The 18,304-nt window shown below is 46.2% G+C and overlaps 1 protein-coding gene across 3 annotated transcripts; it reads right to left on the bottom strand.

The window, feature by feature from the left end:
* Nucleotides 1–3,015: 3,015 nt before the first annotated feature.
* LOC310689386 (uncharacterized protein) lies at nt 3,016–17,442 on the bottom strand. 3 transcript variants are annotated; one of them, XM_083467047.1, is made up of 4 exons: nt 17,350–17,442; nt 14,562–14,719; nt 10,472–10,598; nt 3,016–4,954 (listed from the first exon to the last, which is right to left on the bottom strand). In XM_083467047.1, the coding sequence occupies exons 2-4, from the start codon at nt 14,583–14,585 to the stop codon at nt 3,645–3,647; spliced, it is 1,461 nt and encodes a 486-aa protein (XP_083323173.1). In that variant the 5' UTR covers nt 14,586–14,719; nt 17,350–17,442; the 3' UTR covers nt 3,016–3,644. The 3 variants fall into 3 exon arrangements, with proteins under 3 accessions (XP_083323173.1, XP_083323174.1, XP_083323172.1); XM_083467048.1 differs by lacking the exon at nt 17,350–17,442 and adding an exon at nt 15,308–15,528; XM_083467046.1 differs by lacking the exons at nt 14,562–14,719; nt 17,350–17,442 and adding an exon at nt 12,489–13,107.
* Between the last annotated feature and the right edge of the window lie 862 nt (nt 17,443–18,304).

Here is an 18,304-nt window from a genome sequence, read left to right as displayed (position 1 = left end):
TGAATGGGGTAACGGTTACCCTGAAGGACCAGGTGCGCAGCCTGGGAGTCATTCTGGACTCACAGGTGTCCATGGAGGCGCAGGTCAATTCTCCGTCCAGGGCAGCTGTTTGCCAGCTCCATCTGGTATGCAGGATGAGACCCTACCTGCCCGCAGACTGTCTCGCCAGAGTGGTGCATGCTCTAGTTACCTCCCGCTTGGACTACTGCAATGCGCTCTATGTGGGGCTACCTTTGAAGGTGACCCATAAACTACAACTAATCCAGAATGCGGCAGCTAGACTGGGGACTGGGAGCAGCCGCCACCGGTCCTGAAAGACCTACATTGGCTCCCAGTACGTTTCCGAGCACAATTGGTGCTGACCTTTAAAGCCCTAAATAGCCTTGGCCCAGTATAGCTGAAGGAGCGTCTACACCCCCATCGTTCTATCTGGACACTGAGGTCCAGCTCTGAGGGCCTTCTGGCGGTTCCCTCACTGAGAAGCAAAGCTACAGGGAACCAGGCAGAGGGCCTTCTCAGTAGTGGCACCTGCCCTGTGGAATGCCCTCCCATCAGATGTCAAGGAAATAAAGAACTATCTGACTTTTAGAAGACATCTGAAGGCAGCCCTGTTCAGGGACGTTTTTAATGGGACCTTTTAATGTATTTTTAATCTTTGTTGGAAGCCGCCCAGAGTGGCTGGGGAAACCCGGCCAGATGGGCAGGGTACAAATAATAAATTACTATTACTTTTATAAATATTAATAATTGCGAGAGTAACAGCTAAGTGGTGGTGTCCTCCAAGCTAATGGACGGGCCTTTCCTCCACCTCCCTTGCCTGGCTGCTAAGTAGGAGAGAAATCAGGCAGAGAATTGTGGGTGAGCTGAGCTGGAAGCTGGAGACACAGAGACCTGCTTGCTCCGTGCTGGATCCAAAGCTGTGACTAAAAGAGAAGCAGGATCCGTTGGGGTGCTAATGACGTGAGCCTCCCTGCCCACAATCTCATGCTCAGATTGTGGAAACCTTTGGGGGAAAGTGTGTTTCCGAGGTTTATTGGCTCCCTAAAGACCCTTTTTCTTGTTATTATGCAATAATATTTGATAGAAAACAGGTAACTGAACAAACTTTGTTGCATTACATTCTTTATTAAATTACCTTTCCATTGAGATATAATTTTACGGATTTGCCAAGGAGCCCTCTAGATTTGAAAGAAAATTGCTAAATAATAACACTAAGATCGTTTCCAGGGTGTACTGACTCCTCCTTGACTGGGAAGGTGAAGGTGATAAAATGGGTGCAGGACATCGGGCTGACTATTATGATCAGTGAATGGGAAACTCTCTAGAAAACTAATATGAACTTTACTGCATGTTACACCATTAAAGAAAAGATGATGAAAATGCAGTTCAGATGGTACCTTACACCATCAAAGCTCTCCAAGATGTATACAAATAATTCAAATAAGTGCTGGAAGTGCAGAGAAACAGAAGGAGATTTGTACCATATGTGGTGGACATGCAGAAAAATCAGAGTGTTTTGGAATCTCATATATGATGAGATGAAAAAAAAATATTTAAATTAACATTCATAAAGAAGCCAGAAGCCTTTCTGTTTGGAATTCTAGGTAGAGATATCCTGAAAAATATAAGAGAAATCTTCTTATAAGCAACAGCTGCCGCCCGACTATTAATAGCATCGAATTGGGAGGGGTGGGGGAGTACCAACCTTAAGGGAATGGTAAAACAAACCCCTAGAATTTGCAGAAATGGCTCAACTAACAAAAAGGCTAACACAAAACAATCATTCATTCAAAAATGGGGTATGTTCAAGAGATATCTACCAAAGCAACAGCAGCGATATACTGTCTATGGCACCGTTCAAATTTAATATTGTGTATGATATCAATAAAAGGGACGTGGGTGGCGCTGTGGGTTAAACCACAGAGCCTAGGGCTTGCCGATCAGAAGGTCAGCGGTTCGAATCCCCGCAATGGGGTGAGCTCCCATTGCTCGGTCCCTGCTCCTGCCAACCTAGCAGTTTGAAAGCACCTCAAAGTGCAAGTAGATAAGTAGGTACCGCTCCGGCGGGAAGGTAAACGGTGTTTCCGTGCGCTTCTCTGGTTTGCCAGAAGCGGCTTAGTCATACTGGCCACATGACCCGGAAGCTGTACGCCGGCTCCCTCGGCCAATAAAGCGAGATGAGCGCCGCAGCCCCAGAGTCGGTCACGACTGGACCTAATGGTCAGGGGTCCCTTTACCTTTACTTTACCATGATATCAATGAACTTCAATAAAGGTATTAAAAGAGAGAGATAATTTTATGGCATTACTCCAAACAAAAGTGGTGTTATGAGCCATCAAGCCTCAGAAATACACTTTTTCCAAAAGGTTTCCACAATTTCGGCTGCTAGTGTATGTGTAAATAAAACCACATATCCCCAAGACAGCACAGTCTCGGCTGACTCTCCTTCCAAGGAGACCGGACCCTAAGTAAAAGTGCCTGGAACCCCTGGAATCCAGAACCACTCACGAGATTGGGGTGGCGCCTAGCAATAAATCTGAAAGCAGCCCTGTTTAGGGAAGTTTTTAATGTTTGATCTTTTATTGTGTTTTTAATGTCCTGTTGGAGGCCACCCAGAGTGGCTGGGGAAACCCAGCCAGGTGGCTGGGGTTTAAATTAATAAATAATAATAATAATAATAATAATAATAATAATAATAATAATAATAATAATAATAATACTTCCTAAGCTGGAAAAGGAAGTTGCAAGAAAGGAGCGGCCCAAATGATCCAGGAGCAAACTCCCCTCCGGGGAAAGGTCCTGTTTGCAGCATTTGTCAACCTGGTACCTTCTAGATCCTTGGGACTACAACTCCCATCAGCCCCAGCAAGTGCGGCCAATGGTCAGGGATGATGTGATTTGTAGTCCACCAGGATCAGGAGGCCACTACGACTGCTATCCCCATATCTGGGGGAAAAGGCACATAAACTTATTCGTGGCGTATGGAACGTAGGTGGAGAAACATTTTCTCTCTCGTAATAGTAGAACTTGGAGCCGCCCAACGGAACTTATTTGGAGCAGGTTCAGGGCATGTGAAAGAACAGATTTCTTCATGTCACACCGAGTACATTTAGGGGAAAGGGGATGAGAGCAATTCATACAGCAAAGTGTATAGATTTTATTGCGGCTCCCAGACACATCTTGATGTAGGTTTATTCCCCCCGCCCCAAATCTACACGCCCTCTTTCAGCCAACAAAAACCCACAAGGCCGTTTACAATAAGGGGGAAACGAAACCAACAATTAACTATTCATTTGGCAAATCCCATGCACAGCCCCGCTTCCCACACACACAAAAACTCTCGACACAACTACAGTAGGATAAATGCAACCGCTTCCCAAGGCAAAAGGGTTGCTGCGGAAACGGAGGAAGGAGCCTCGTAGGGGGCACGGTATTTAGCAGCTAAAATCGCCCCTCCAGGTCTCAGGACTCTTCCTAATTCCTAACGCTACTCCCTGCCACCGGCTTTATACAGAATCCGAACCCAGAACACGCAGCGGGGCAAATCGAGGGAACCCTCCGTGTGGTTGCATTTGCTGGGCCAAAAAGGCTGGCCCCCGTCGTGCGAGGGTCCTCTGGCATTGTCCTTAGGGCACCGTCCACCTTCACTGGATGGAGAAGGCCACGTGGAATTTCTGGTGGCGGATGAGGTGGTTCTTGTGGACGAAGCTCTTCTCGCAGTCCCCGCAGGGGTAGGGCTTCTCCTCGAGGTGTATTTTTTGGTGTTCCCGGAGGTACATCTTTTCCCGGAAGCTCCTCCCGCAGACCCAGCACATGAACGGCTTCTCTCCCGAGTGGATCCTCTGGTGGACCGTCAGGCTGCTCTTGCCCCGGAAGGTCTTGCCGCACTCCAGGCAGGGGAAGGGCTTCTCCCCCGTGTGGATCCTCTCGTGGTACGTGAGGGTCCTCTTGGCTCTGAACGTCTTCCCGCACTCCTGGCAAGAGAAGGGCTTTTCCCCGGTGTGGATTCTCTGATGATCCTTCAGGTACATCTTCTCCCGGAAGCTCCTCCCGCATTCCCAGCAGATGAAGGGCTTCTCCCCGGAATGGATGTTCTGATGGACCGTCAGGCTGCTCTTGTCCCGGAAGGTCTTCCCGCACTCCTGGCACGGGTAGGGTTTCTCCCCCATGTGAATCCTCCGGTGGTACCGGAGGGTTTTCCGGTCCCGGAACATCTTCCCGCATTCCTCGCAAGGGAAGGGCTTCTCACCGGTGTGGATTCTCTGATGGCTGACGAGGTTGCTCTTCTGGACGAAGGTCTTCCCGCACTCGTTGCAGACGTAGGGCTTGACCCCCGTGTGGATCCTCTGGTGCAGGGTGAAATGGCTCCGTGTCCGGAAGCTCCTGCCGCAGTCCTCGCAGTGGTAGGGCCTCTCGCCCGCGTGGATTCTCTGATGGTCCCGAAGGTAATGCTTGTCCCGGAAGGATTTCCCGCACTCCTGGCAAACGCAGCGCTTCTCCCCTGTGTGGATCCGCTGGTGCACGATGAGCTTGCTCTTCTCCCGGAAGGATTTGCCGCAGACCTCGCAGGGGAAGGGCTTCTCCCCCGTGTGGATTCTCTGATGGACGCGAAGGTCGCTTTTGTCTCGGAAGGCTTTCCCGCACTCCTCGCACCCGTGGGGTTTGTCCCCCAGGTGGATGCTCCTCTGGTGCCGGTCGAGTTCCTTCCTGCCCCGGAAGCACTGCTCACACAGCGGGCAGGGATACGGGCTCCGCGCAGGGCTGGTGCCCCTTGGCAACGGTTGCTGCTCCGGCACGAAGTCTTCCTCCATCTCCGTTTGGCCCTCGAGGATACGGAGAGGCGAAGTCTCCGGAGACCCCATCGAAGGACCTCTCTGCGGCTCGGCGGGGACATTTTCTTCGTCCGACGTGTTCCAGAACATTCCGCTCGAGGAAAGGAGGTAGAGGTCGTTTCCTGGGACATGGAAAGATTCACATAGCAAGAGGGTGAGCACGAGAACGGATTCAGTTGATGAGAACGGAGATTCGGGCAAAATATTGGGACAAACTTTCTGGTGGAAGGAGCTGTTTGACAGTGGAACCGACTCCCTCGGGAGGTATCGGACTCTGCTTCCTTGGAGGTTTTTAGACTATGGCCATCAGGGATTATTTAGCAGTGATTCTTACACTGCCGCGGGTGGTGCTGTGAGTTAATCCACAGAACCTAGGGCTTGCCGATCAGAAGGTCGGCAGTTCGAATCCCCGTGACGGGGTGAGCTCCCGTTGCTCAGTCCCAGCTCCTTCCAACCTAGCAGTTCAAAAGCACGTCAAAGTGCAAGTAGATAAATAGGTACCGCTCTGGCAGGAAGGTAAACGGCGTTTCCGTGCGCTGCTCTGGTTCGCCAGAAGCGGCTTACTCATGCTGGCCACATGACCCGGAAGCTGTATGTCGGCTCCCTCGGCCAATAAAGCGAGATGAGCGCCGCAACCCCAGAATCAGCAACGACTGGACCTAATGGTCAGGGGTCCCTTTACCTTTACCTACACTGCAGGGGGTGGGCTTGATGATCCTTGGTAGTCCCTTCCACCGCTACGATTCTATGATTCTATCAGAGGCACAGGGAGCTTGCAGCAGAACAAGCCCAGATCTCTCTGAAATGGGAACCCTAAAATTGCAGAGTTGGGGGGGTCATGTGGTCTAACCCCCCACAATGCAGGAATCACAGCTGAGGAATCCCTGAGAGGTGGCCTACCAAACTCCAAGGAAGGAGTCCATCACCTTTCCCCGTCAAAAAGGTCTTGCCGTTCCCAGCCTCACGGGGTTGTTCCGAGATGGAACAAACAATAAAAGTCGGGTTTCTAAAAGGAGAGAAAGTGGGAGATCACGGGTTCTGCATGTAATCCCGGGTTCAAAGCTGACTGCAAGATCTCAGATAGCCCGTGATTTGGACTTCCAATTACAGAAGATGTCAGAAACGCTACTGTTATGAGGTTGTCTGGGAAACCTATGTGAAGGGTCCATCTCTGGGTCCAGTTTCCGAGATGCAAAGGGTGGCAATATGAGAAGAGGGGCTTTTTAGGGGTGGCTCCCGGCTTGTGGAATGCTCTCCCCAGGGAAGCACGGCTGGCACCACTGTTGCCTGCTTTTAGGCCAAAGCATTTTGTATTCAGCTAGGCTGAGGGTGGCTGGATACGCTCCTCCTTGAGGCAGGCTACAGGGGCTGTTGTCTTCTACCTGGCCAGGTTCAAGGTGTGACTCTTAGTGCATAAAGCCCTTGACACCTTGCGACCAGTTTGCCTGCGAAATCGCCTTGCCCCACATGCAGAATTGGCCCTGCCAAAGGTGCCACAGAATACCCGCTCTGCCTTTGGAAGAAATCAGTCTTTTGGTGCAGCGACACTTTGGAACTCCCTGCCTACTGACTGCAGGCACCTTTGAGCCACTCTCTTTGGCACCTGCTAAAAACATTTATCATTTAGACGAGCCTGTCCAGACATGCGGAATGTTAATTTACGTTTTTAATCCGCTTTCAGTTTGTTCCTGATTTTATCTTTTGAATGTTTTAAAGTGTTGCTTTTACTGATAGTTTTATTCTCGTTGTGATGCATTTTGAGGTTGTTGTTTGTTGTTTTTACAATCAAGTGGTGTTGAAACACACTAAATACCAACACACATCTATATGTAGTATTTCTTATATTTATATACATACATATAAATATGTAGATAGATGATAGATAGATATCTCCATATATAAAAATATATAGTTTTATATTATATATTAATTATATTTATTATATTATATTATATTATATTATATTATATTATATTATATTATATTATATTAATTATATTAATTATATTATATTATATTATATTATATTATATTATATTATATTATATTATAAACACACACACACACACATATGCTGAGCACTTTAGGCCTTGCTTGGTTGCTGTTTTTTATATTTGGTGTCAACACTTCTTGTTATTCCTGTTTAAATCCTGTAAATTGATTTGAGACAATTTGGTGCAAGAAAGTGAGAAATATAATCAATGGCAATCAATAATTCTGGCCCTGGTGATCCATATTCCTGGTCTGGTTCACCAAATGGCAAAGGCTCGGCCACATCTCTGCCAAAAGGTGGGGTTACAAAAGCATGGCTTCTCTCTCAGCGGAGCACCGTAAAGGGATCCTCCCCTGGCTAGGAAGAAGCGAGAGTTATTCCCAGTAAACCAGCGCCGACAAGTTACGTTCCCAGGAGAACTGCAGCTGCGGAGCTCCTTATGTCAGCCAATGCCAAAAGATTCTTTGCCAAAAGATCACTGTGACTTGCACCACACCTTAAGAGCAAGGTGGGCACCCCGCCCAGAGAGCACACATCTTAGGAACATGATGTTCAGGTCTCTAACCGCAGGTGAAGAAACCGCGGTTCTTGGAGGAGATTCCGACTAAACATCAGGGAGAAATTTCTGACGGCAAGAGCCGTTCAACAGTGGAAAGGTCTCCTTTAGAAGGTGGTGGGATCTCCTACCTTGGAGGTTTTTAAGCAGAGGTTGGATGGCCATCTGCCTAGGACCCTCGTACCTACGGGACCGCCTCTCCCGGTATGCCCCACGGAGGACCTTAAGGTCCATAAATAGCAACACCCTAGAGGTCCCAGACCCTAAGGAAGTCAGATTAGCCTCAGTCAGAGCCAGGGCCTTATCAGTGATGGCTCCGGCCTGGTGGAACGCTCTGTCCCAAGAGACCAGGGCCCTGCAGGATCTGATCTCTTTCCACAGAGCCTGTAAGACAGGGTTGTTCCGCCTGGCCTTTGGCTTGGAATCAACTTGATCCCCTATTTCCTTTTTCCTTCTGTGATGGAACTCCTATTTGGGGACTTCTTTGGCTTTTTTCTGGCCCACATAGGACCAGTCTGGATAGTTGGCCTTAGTCAAAATTTGATGTTTTCATCCCAGAAAAGTTTTTGATTTGAGTTTCTACTGAAATGAGGCTGCATTTTAATGTTATACTTAATCTTGTTTTTAAGTTGTATTTTAATCAATTGTTTTTACCTGGTATTAGCCACCCTGAGCCCAGTCTTGGCTGGGGAGGGTGGGGTATAAATAAAAATTATTATTATTATTATTATTATTATTATTATTATTATTATTATTTAGCTGAGATTCCGGCATTCCAGGGGGTTGGGCTAGATGACCTTTGGGTCCCTTCCAACTCTACAATTCTATGATTCTATGCTCATCTGAAGCTGCTGCTAGGAGCTGTGGCTGAAGCAGATACTGGATCAAATTCCTCTTTCCCCCACTTAGCCCCCTCTCCATCCCAGTTGGCAAGTTCTGTCGGAAACTCAGAGGCAGCAATTTTGAGCACAAACCACTTTCCAAACAGAGTTGGACCTGAAAAATGCAGGCAGCTCCAAATGTAAAGCTGGAAGAGGCAGGCAAGAGGCAGGAAAGCAAAGAGAAACACGATCCATGTCTCCCTTAATCAGGAAGAGAATTTGGGGAAGATTTCAAGGAGTTTTACGCCTAGGCCTTATTGCCACTACAGGCCCCTAAATGGCCAAAATGGGCAACCCAGCCAGACAGGCAGGGTATAAATGATAAATTATTATTATTATTATTATTATTATTATTATTATTAGTTATTCTCTCTGTACCGGAAGACTTAGGAGCGGCTGTTGCATTACACCCCAAAACCCAGCACAAGGGAAGTCACACAAATTGTATAATTGGCTTTATATCTGATATATATTTGGATGCGAATTGTAATTTGACACTGGAAAAATGTGGCTGTTATAGGATTTTAATAATTGAAAATTAATATAAAATTATTTAACAAAACAAAGAGGAATGTTGTATATGAGCAGCAATGGGGGAGGCATTTATGGAAACTCAGAAATCCTTGACTTAAGGAGATTTTAAGGAATCATTGGATGGCCAGATGTCAGGGGTTCTTCCGCTGTGACTCCTGATTTTATGTATAGTGCTTAGATCTGAGCCTGAAGTGGAGATGCTAAAGGGAGGGACATTTCACTGGGAGGGAGACCCTGGTACTTGTTGGACTAATGTTGGATTAACTCCAGCCTTCAGCCAAAATCCCAGAGACCCTCTCTTGCCATCTTTGCTGCCGTTAAAGTCCAGGATCTGCAAGGCAGCCTCAGCGAAGAGCACATGCCCTCACAAGCTACCGTATTTTTCGCTCCATAACACGCACCCGACCATAACACGCACGTAGTTTTTAGAGGAGGAAAATCCATAGGCATGCCACCCGTAGGCATTCCCTCCATAACACACACAGACATTTCCCCTTACTTTCTAGGAGGAAAAAAGTGAGTGTTATGGTGCAAAAAATACGGTATATTGTCCCAAGCAGCTGAAGAAGCAAATATTATCGACTGCCTCTCATTTGTTGCTGAGGGCCTTTCTCATACGTTAACTACGTATATAGAAACAAATCAGCCTACATTTCTTTTTGGACTACAATTCCCATTGTGCTGGCTGGGGCTGATGGGATTTGTAGTCCCAGACGTCTGAAAGGCACCAGGTTGGAGCAAGCCGACACCGCCAAGATCAGCGGTTGTGCCTTGACTCTGCCGAACGCTCCTGCTCATGATAATAAATGCTGTAAATGTAAGAAAAAAAGAAGGAACCTTTTACCACATGTGGCGGATGTGCCCCAAGGTAAAAGTCTTCTGGGAAAGGATTTATAATGAACTGAAAAAAGTGTTGAAAAACACATTTATTAAGAAACCAGGAGCCTTTTTACTTGGTATAGTGGGGGGTGAAATCCCCAAAAAGGATGTTACTTTTTTTCTGTCTGCTGTGAGAATATTGCTAGCGAAGAATTGGAAGAAACAAGATTTAACAACTATCGAAGAATGGCAGATGAAGATTATGGACTATATGGAACTTGCCGAACTGACTGTGAGACTCCGAGACCAGAGAGAAGAGATGGTGGAAGAAGATTGGAAGAAGTTTAAAGAATATTTGAAAAAATATGTTAATATTTAAATCTTAGAACAGCTTTGGAAGTGGATATAGGCTGTTGGGTTAAAAGTAGAAGATAGTGTATTTTAAAACAGTATTACTTGTAAGGGATAAAATATGAAGATTTTTATGGTAAAAGTAAGTGTGATAAAAATATGGTTAAAAATTATGATATAAGTAAACTGCTAAAGATGAGGTAAAATGAAAATCAGATAGGGGGGACTTGGGGAAGCCCAACTAACAATGTTTATAAAAAATAAGGATAAGACAAGAATTTGTATTGGTTTTTTGTGTGTTGTTCAGTTGTGTTATAAAATGAATTTTAAAAATTGGGGGGGACGTTTTAAATGCCTGCTATCTTCTTATGCTTTTAGGTTTGTGGGAAGCCGCCCAGAGTGGCTTCCAACAGATTATTATTACCCATACAGAATGTCCCCCATGTTCTGCCCCACAGATAAGAAGACCCAGGAACCCGCCATGAAAGGGAAGAGGGGCATTTACCCAGAGAGATGAGCATTCTGTAGTTTTCCATCATCACCTCCCAGTGCAGCTCCCTCTGCCAGTCCTCCATCATCTCCCATTCTTCGGGGGAGAACGAGACGGCAACGTCCTCAAACGTCACCATGTCCTGCAAAGACAAAGGTGGTCAGAGCAGTTCCTGAATGGTCAACCCACTCCTTGCCAGGAAACCTGCCAGCTAATTCCAAGCGTTTCCCCCCTGGTTCCGTTGATTAAAGAGAGAGCCGTATTTTCTGCATTTGTTCCAGGTAAACTTTCATCGCCCTGCTCTCCATACACACAGTGGCGGCATCTCCCAGGTGTATCCTGCAAAGTACCATTGATGCAGTAATATCAGTGTATTTGTGGGGATTCCTGCTGTTCCGTCTGCACAACAGCCAGTTCTCTTAGTTGCTCTGTCATGGTGCTCCAACGCTGTTGCATTATTATTAGTAGTAGTTGTAGTAATTAATTTTGTATAATAAATAATAATAAAAAATAATTTTTATTTCTACCCCACCCTTCCCGGTTTAAAAACCGGGCTCAGGGCAGCTAACAGCAAATATAAAGCATTGATTAAAATGCGACTTAAAAACAGCATAAAATACAAGATAAAATGTAGCATCAATATCAATAAAATTGAAAAATTCAGTGGTCATTTTTTTCGGGGGGGGGGGGGGGAACCAGTCAGTAAACATCAAGTGATCGCCAGGGCTAACTGGCCAAGTTGGTCCTACTAGGGCCAGCAGGAGACCAGGGAAGAGTTTAGATGTGGGTCCCAGAAGGGTTTCTTCATAGAAGAGGAAAGGGGGAAAAGGAATAGAGGATCAGGCTAATTCAAATTGAAGGCCAGGCAGAATAGCTCTGTCTTACAGGCCATGTGGAAGGAGATCAAGTCCTGCAGGGCCCTAGTCTCATGGGACAGAGCGTTCCACCAGGTCGGAGCCGTCACTGAAAAGGCCCTGGCGCTGGTGGAGGATAGTCTGGCTTCTTTAGGGCCCTTCATCTGTAGATTTCAGGACATTGTTTCTGGCTGGAAGAAGGCTCTGCTGGAACAAAACCAGGACTACTCCAGGGTGGTATTCCGCCAAACTTTATTCAGAGCAGATCCACTGAAATAAATAAATGTGCCAAAGTTTAGCTTTGGTTCGTTCCTGCCTTTCAGAGGGTTAGATGACTAGATGAGCCTCAGGGTCTCTTCCAAGTCTACAAGTCCATTTCTCCCCTATTGGATTTGTCTTTATTTGCAGTTGGCATCAGCGATAAACAGTGATTCACACACAGCTGATTTCTTAAAACAATCCATCTGCCCAAAAATAATCCATCTGCTGTTGTTTTTTTGTTTCTACACGGCCACCTGTCACAGATGCTCCAGCTGAGAGCCCTGCGTTGCAGGGGGTCAGACTAGATGACGCTGAGGGTCCCTCCCACCTCTACCATTCTATGATTCTAATCCCTCTCCCTGTCCAGAAGCACCAAATGTCTATTGAATCACATTTAACTTTTAAGCCATTTCAGTTTTTAAATGGAGGTTCCACAAATCGCCTTGTCTTCTCAGAAGCCACCTTCCATCAATGTTGCACAGGTAACAAAACCGTGTCAGGTTGATTAAAAAGCAGCGGTTTCCTTGTCCGTTTGACTCTCTCGTATGAGTCTAAGTTAGGTCCATGAATTTCAGTAAGTCTACTCAAAAATTGTTTGCATACCAGCCTCTGGAATATTTGTGGCGTGGACAATTTCAGGATTTCAGCAGAAAGGTCTGGAAACGAAGCAGTGTGTCTGTCCTGAAACCTTTGCAGGTGCAAATACTTCTGAAACAAGGGTCACGTATAACAACCTGATACCATCAATGCACAATTATGATTTTCTATTTCTGTTTCTTTCTAACAATGAGACCTTGTCTTGCTTTGCTCTGCTTCCTTATTTGCCCTGACAGGCAGGAAACGAAGAACTAAATCACGATGTTCTTTCTGGGTTGCTGTTTTTTCATGCCTTACAGCTAAACAAATAAAATTTGTACCTGCCTAGGCCATCCTGTTGGTTGACCGACCGACTGAACCCAAAGAGCACTCATTAATGGCTGCTCATCACCCTGGGGGAAAGTGACAAGTGAGGTGCCGAAGGGCTCTGTCCTGGGCAAGTTGTTGCTTAACATCTTTATAAATGACTTGGATGAAGGAATTGAGGGGATGCTCGTCAAATTTGCAGATGACACCAAACTGGGAGGGGTAGCTAATGCTACAGAAGACAGAATCAGAATTCAAAATGACATTAACGGATTGGAGAACTGGGCACAAGATAACAGAATGAATTTCAGTCGGGACAAATGTAAAGTTCTGCACTTAGGCAGGAAGAACCAGGTGCACAAATATAGGATGGGGGACACCTGGATAAGGGCCTCGGTGGACCACAAGCTTGACATGAGTCAACTGTGTGATGCAGCAGCCTGAAAAAGCTAATGCTATTCTAGGCTGCATCAACAGAAGTCTAGTGTCCAGATCAACGGAAGTCATAGTCCCGCTCTGTTCTGCCTTGATCAAAACTACACCTGGAATACGGTGTCCAGTTTTGGGCACCACAATTTAAGAAGGAGGTTTACAAACTAGAAGGTGTGCAGAGGAGGGTGACCAAGATGATCAAGAGTCTGGAGACCAAGCCTTGGGAGGAACAGTTGATGAGGTTGGGGATGTTTAGCCTGGAAAAGAGGAGACTGAGATTGGAGAGCCATCTTCAAATATCTCAAGGGCTGTCACACGGAAGAAGGAGTGTGCTTGTTTTCTCCTGCTCTGGAGGGTAGGACTCGAACCCATGGCTTCAAGTTGCAAGAAAGGAGATTCCGGCTAAACATTCGGAAAAACTTTCTGACAGTCAGAGCTGTTCAGCAGTGGAACAGACTCCCGTGAGAGGTGGTGGACTCTCCTTCCTTGGAGGTTTTTAAGCAGAGGTTGGATGGTCATCTGTCATGGATGCTTTAGCTGAGATTCCTGCATTGCAGGGGGCTGGACTGGATGACCCTGGGGGTCCCTTCCAGCTCTAAGATTCTATTATTCTAACACACAGAAGGCAAAGGTAAAAGCAGGTCAGAACAGTGATAGTGGGAGTTCAGTGACTTCTGGAGAGCCAAAGGCTCCCCACCTCTGTGACGAAGACTCTAAAGCAGCACATCGTTAATCTTTGGAACTCCCTCCCACAGGAGAAAGCGACAGGAGGCTTTAAAAGAGGAATAGACAAATTCACGAAGGATATTGACGGCTCCTAGTCAGGATGGCTCTGCCTCAACCGGGTCAAACATATGTTGGAAATGTAAAGAAAAAGAAGGGACCTTTTACTATATGTGGTGGGAATGCAGAGAAATTAAAAATTTTGGGGAAATGACATATAATGCATTGAAGAAAATGTTTAAATTAACATTTGTAAAAAACAACAACCAGAAGCATTTTTGTTAGGGATGGTAGGAAAAGACCTGCCAAGGAAAATAAAGAATTTATTTATGTATGCTACAACGGCGGCAAGAGTCTTGATAGCACGAGGATGGAAGAATGAGGAAACCCCAACGAAAGAGCAGTGGCAAGAAAAACTGATAAGCTATGTGGAACTGGCCAAATTGACATACAAATTGAGAGACAGGGACAAATGTGACTTTAAAGAAGAACAGGAACTTTTTACAAACTACTTAAAAAGATAACAAAATGAATCGGACTCCTTGGCAGGCTTTGAATGAACATACACAGATTTATTGACGGTTCACATAATAAACAGATAATGTTAGGATTTATATAATTTTACAATATGCAGAGAATAACATGTATTGTGAAATCAGAGAGAGGAACTGAGGGAAGTCTGGGGGGGAGGGAGGGAGGAAAAAAAAGGGGGGAAATAATGAAGATGATATGTTTTGATAATATGCTATGTTGAAATTCTTAATAAATAATAATAATAATAATAATAATAATTATAAAGCATGGCTCTGCCTCCACAGTCAGAGGCAGTGATGCCCCTTTGGCCTGATCCAGTAGCCACTTCTAAGGTTCTTACGTTTGCTCGAGGGGGTGCCCCTCCAGGACGCTGCCAGGCCCCCACATCAGTTCCTCACCTGAATCACGATGTCTTCCGCCATGATGCAGGGTCCCTCTGAGGGCTGGGTCTGGGCAGAGGCGCGAAGCTGACCTGTCTCTGAAGGAGGCTCCGGACTCCCCCACTTTGCTCAGCAGCCAAAACTTGGGGAGCAGACGTCAGGGCAGATCAACAGATCTGGGGGGTCAGGAAAGAGGAATGAAGAGGCATCATAAGCAGCTGGGAAAGGAGAAGAGGAGGTTTTGTTTTTTAGGGGGGTTATATTTATTTAAATAATTTTATAAGCTATGTTACTTTGTTGCTCAATAATAATAATAAATAATAATAAAATTTTATTTACATCCCGCCCTCCCCAGCCGAAGCCAGGCTCAGAGCGGCTAACAACAATAAAAGTAACACAGCATTCAATTCTATTGTTATTATTATTATTATTATCAATACTCTACCTTCTTCCCTGACAAGACTCAAGGCAGGTTATGTATGCAAACCTCTAAAAATATTGGAGGGGGCGGCATTTAAAAGCAAGTAAACTTTGTTAGAAGTAAAACAACAAGCATGTATAAACTCTATTGAAATCACACAGCTAATATTTGCATGGCACCAGCCCAATCATAGGATTGTAGAGTTGGAAGGAAGCCAAGGGTCATCTAGTCCAACCCATCTTTCACCCCATGTGGAGCTCGAACCCACAACCCTGAGATTAAGAGACTGAACTATTAAAAGCAGTAGGTTCCTCAAGGCCAGTTGGAACAAGGAGGTCTTCACCTGCCGGCAGAAGGACCGCAAAGAGGGCGCCTGACAGTTCTTATTCTGCCTCCCCCAACCTGGTTCTGGCTGATGGGAGTTGGAGTCCGAAGCAGGTCATGCAAATCCAGGATAAAACATCCGAGAAAAATTCAACGAACTTGCTAAACTTTGCCTATCCGGTCGCAATGTCGAGAAGCTCCCCAGCTTCACACCAAACGGAGAAAGGGGTTAAATGAAACTGTAGACGTTGCAGGGGAAAAAGGTAATAATTGCAGGGACCCAACTTTCCTGCTCAACTGGCTGGCTTTCCTCTCCGACACCCTCCAGAACTTGGGAAGCTGCCTAATAGGAAGTCAAATCTCTTTGCCCAAATAGTCTCCTCTGTTTTCGGCTGGTGGGGGGCTCTCCAGGGGAGGGGCTGTAGCCCTGCTTGGCATGCAGAAAGTCCCAGGTCCAGTCCCTGAAAAAGATTTCCAGGGAGCGCTGGGAGAGAACCCCGCCTGCAAACCCAGAGAGATGCTGCCAGCCAGTGCAGACAGCTCTGGGCTCAACGGACCCAACTGTCTGCCGGCAGAAAGCGGCTTCCGTTGTTCCTATGGGTTGCAGAAAGGGTCTTCTGCATCATTTGCTACCTGCTGCATCCTACCTGGAGACATCAGGGGCTGAATCCCGGAGACGAAGGGGGTGGGACCCAAACCGACAGATTCTCAACCAACAAACTCAACGTTAAGAGCCATTTGAAAGTGGAGAGGGCTCCCTCAGAAGGTGGCAGACTCTCCTGCCTTTTTAAACAGAGGTTGGACAGCCATCCGCCTGGGATTCTTTAGCTGTGATTCCTGCGCCACAGCGGGTTGGGCTGGATGACCTCTGGGGGACCCCTAATACTCTACAGTTCTGATTCCCAAGGCAGGAGCTGCAAGCTGTCTCCCTTGACTGCCCAGGTCGCTTGCTGCTCCTGACCTGGGCACACACGCAACCCCTTCCTTGAGTCTGCCCATCCTGAGGGGGGGCACATCCCCTACTCCCCCACCAGTGGCCTCTTGCAAGCCCCAGAGGCCACAGAACCCTAGAATTGCAGAGTTGGCAGGGTCCCCCAAAGGTCCTCTAGCCCAACCCGCTGCAACACAGATGCTTCCGAAGCCCTGGCTCCGGGTGCCAAGGCAGGGAGGCTGGGACCCTGTCCCCCCCCCCCCAGCCTTTGATAGACTGAAATTGTTTCTTTCTCTACTTAGTCTGCTTCCCAAGTTTCCAGGGATTGTTATGGGGGGTGGAGTTTGTTGGGGGGCGGCTGTATGTGCAATATACTGCAGGTTGCTCTTCTGAAAACCTTAATATTTAGTGCATTATTTGACACACACACCCCTTGTGCAGCATAATGTATTTACGATTATGGCTATAAACCCTTGGAGACCTTTTTGCAACACAGGCAACTCACAACGTCTTGAAAATAAATGAGTGGCTAGGGTACCAAATATTTGGGGCTCCTGCCATGAGCTGTGATTCCTGCACTGAATGGGGTCTGGGGGGGTTGTTATTTTTGGACTATTTGGCCCTGAAGGGCAAGGAATCTCTCCCTCCCATCTCTGCATCCCCGAGATTCCACGAAATAATAAAATAATCCTGGTTCATAAAATAATTGCAATAGACTGAAACGGGGCGGCAGCGAAGACGAATTTCTCGAAATGGCAAATGCCCTAGCAATGAATGCCAACGACAAAGGAGAAGGATAGTCTGTGAAATAATGAGCAATAATAAATAAAATAAAATAAAATAGAAATAGACTAGAAACGGCGGCAGCGAACAAGAATTCCACGAAATGGCAAATGCACCAGCAATAGAAATAATGAAGCGACAGGATAGCAGCTGCCACACCAGTTCTATGGAATATTAATGAATGCAATTAATAATAATAATAATAATAATAATAATAATAATAATAATAATAATATTTATATGCTCCACCTGTTCCAGTTGGGGAGGGGGCCCAGGATACTGGGGGGTCTTTCTTCCTCCCCTTCCCCTCCCTTCTGCCAGGCCCCCCCCGGCCCCCCAAAACTCACCCTGCGGCCCCAGAGGCACCTCCAGCGTGGGCTCCCTTTGTTTTCTCCCAGCTCAATGCTTGGCAGTCCTCCCACGTCCTTTCTCTCACCCTCCTCTCTCTGTGGTACCCTCCTCTTACGTCACTTCCTCTCTCGCCTCTCTAGGAAGTTGCCCTCCCTCATTTTAACCTTCAGAGCACCCCATCCCTGCAGGCACCAAGGGAAGGCTGGAGAGATCCCCCAGGGGCGCCCTCTGCTGGGCTGCAGGGAGAGGGCAGCCTGCCTCCAGCTGCCTCGGGCGGCAAAATGATGTGATCCTTTTTAATTCTTAATTATTATTTTTTGGGGGGTGTCTCAAAGTGGTTTGCAGCATTCAGATGCACAAATAAGTTCAAAACCTACATTATGGGCTGTTTTTAAAATGAGGCTGCATTTTAAATTGCATTTTAACCTGTACTTTAAATTGGGTTTTTTCCCCTATTATGTTTTTACTGTAATTTTACTGGTGTTAGCCACCCTGAGCCCGGCTCTGGCCGGGGAGGGCGGGGGGGTATAAATAAAATTTATTTATTTATTTATTATTGAGAAGCGGCACAGTGCAACACTTTGAGCAGCAGTTTCTCAAACTTTTTCCTTTTTAATTTTTTTTTTAATTGAAGTTTTCACAATACAGTAAAAGAAAAAAACTCATCTCCAGGAAATAAAGGAAAGGGAAAAAACTAAAGAAAGAAGGAACAGATTGGAAAAGGTTTACTGAATATATGGGTGAAAATTGTGTATATTTAAAAACACCGGCAGCATTGAGATAAATTCAACAGGGTAGATACATGGTCGTAATAACGGAATACTGGACGGTTTAGCTTATGTAAAATATGCAGGGGTTTATGGTATGTAAACTGAACTACGGAAAGAGAAGAGGGAAGTCATTGATTTAAGACTGTTTAAATGAATATTCCAAAATGTAAAATAGAAAAAA

Source organism: Podarcis liolepis, assembly GCF_965112155.1.
Source record: "Podarcis liolepis genome assembly, chromosome: 12".
In the NCBI taxonomy this organism is placed as follows: Eukaryota; Metazoa; Chordata; class Lepidosauria; order Squamata; family Lacertidae; genus Podarcis; species Podarcis liolepis.
Note: the sequence above shows the minus strand (reverse complement) of the source record. Positions and strands in the feature narration are given on the sequence as shown.

Coding starts and splice junctions, on each gene's coding strand:
- LOC310689386 (XM_083467046.1), bottom strand. CDS start 12,623: ATGTTAAGCAACAACTTGCCCAGGACAGAGCCCTTCGGCACCTCACTT. Junction 10,599..12,488: donor CAACAGGATGGCCTAGGCAG/GTACAAATTTTA, acceptor TTGTCTTTGCAG/GACATGGTGACGTTTGAGGA. Junction 4,955..10,471: donor CAGAATGCTCATCTCTCTGG/GTAAATGCCCCT, acceptor TCCATGTCCCAG/GAAACGACCTCTACCTCCTT.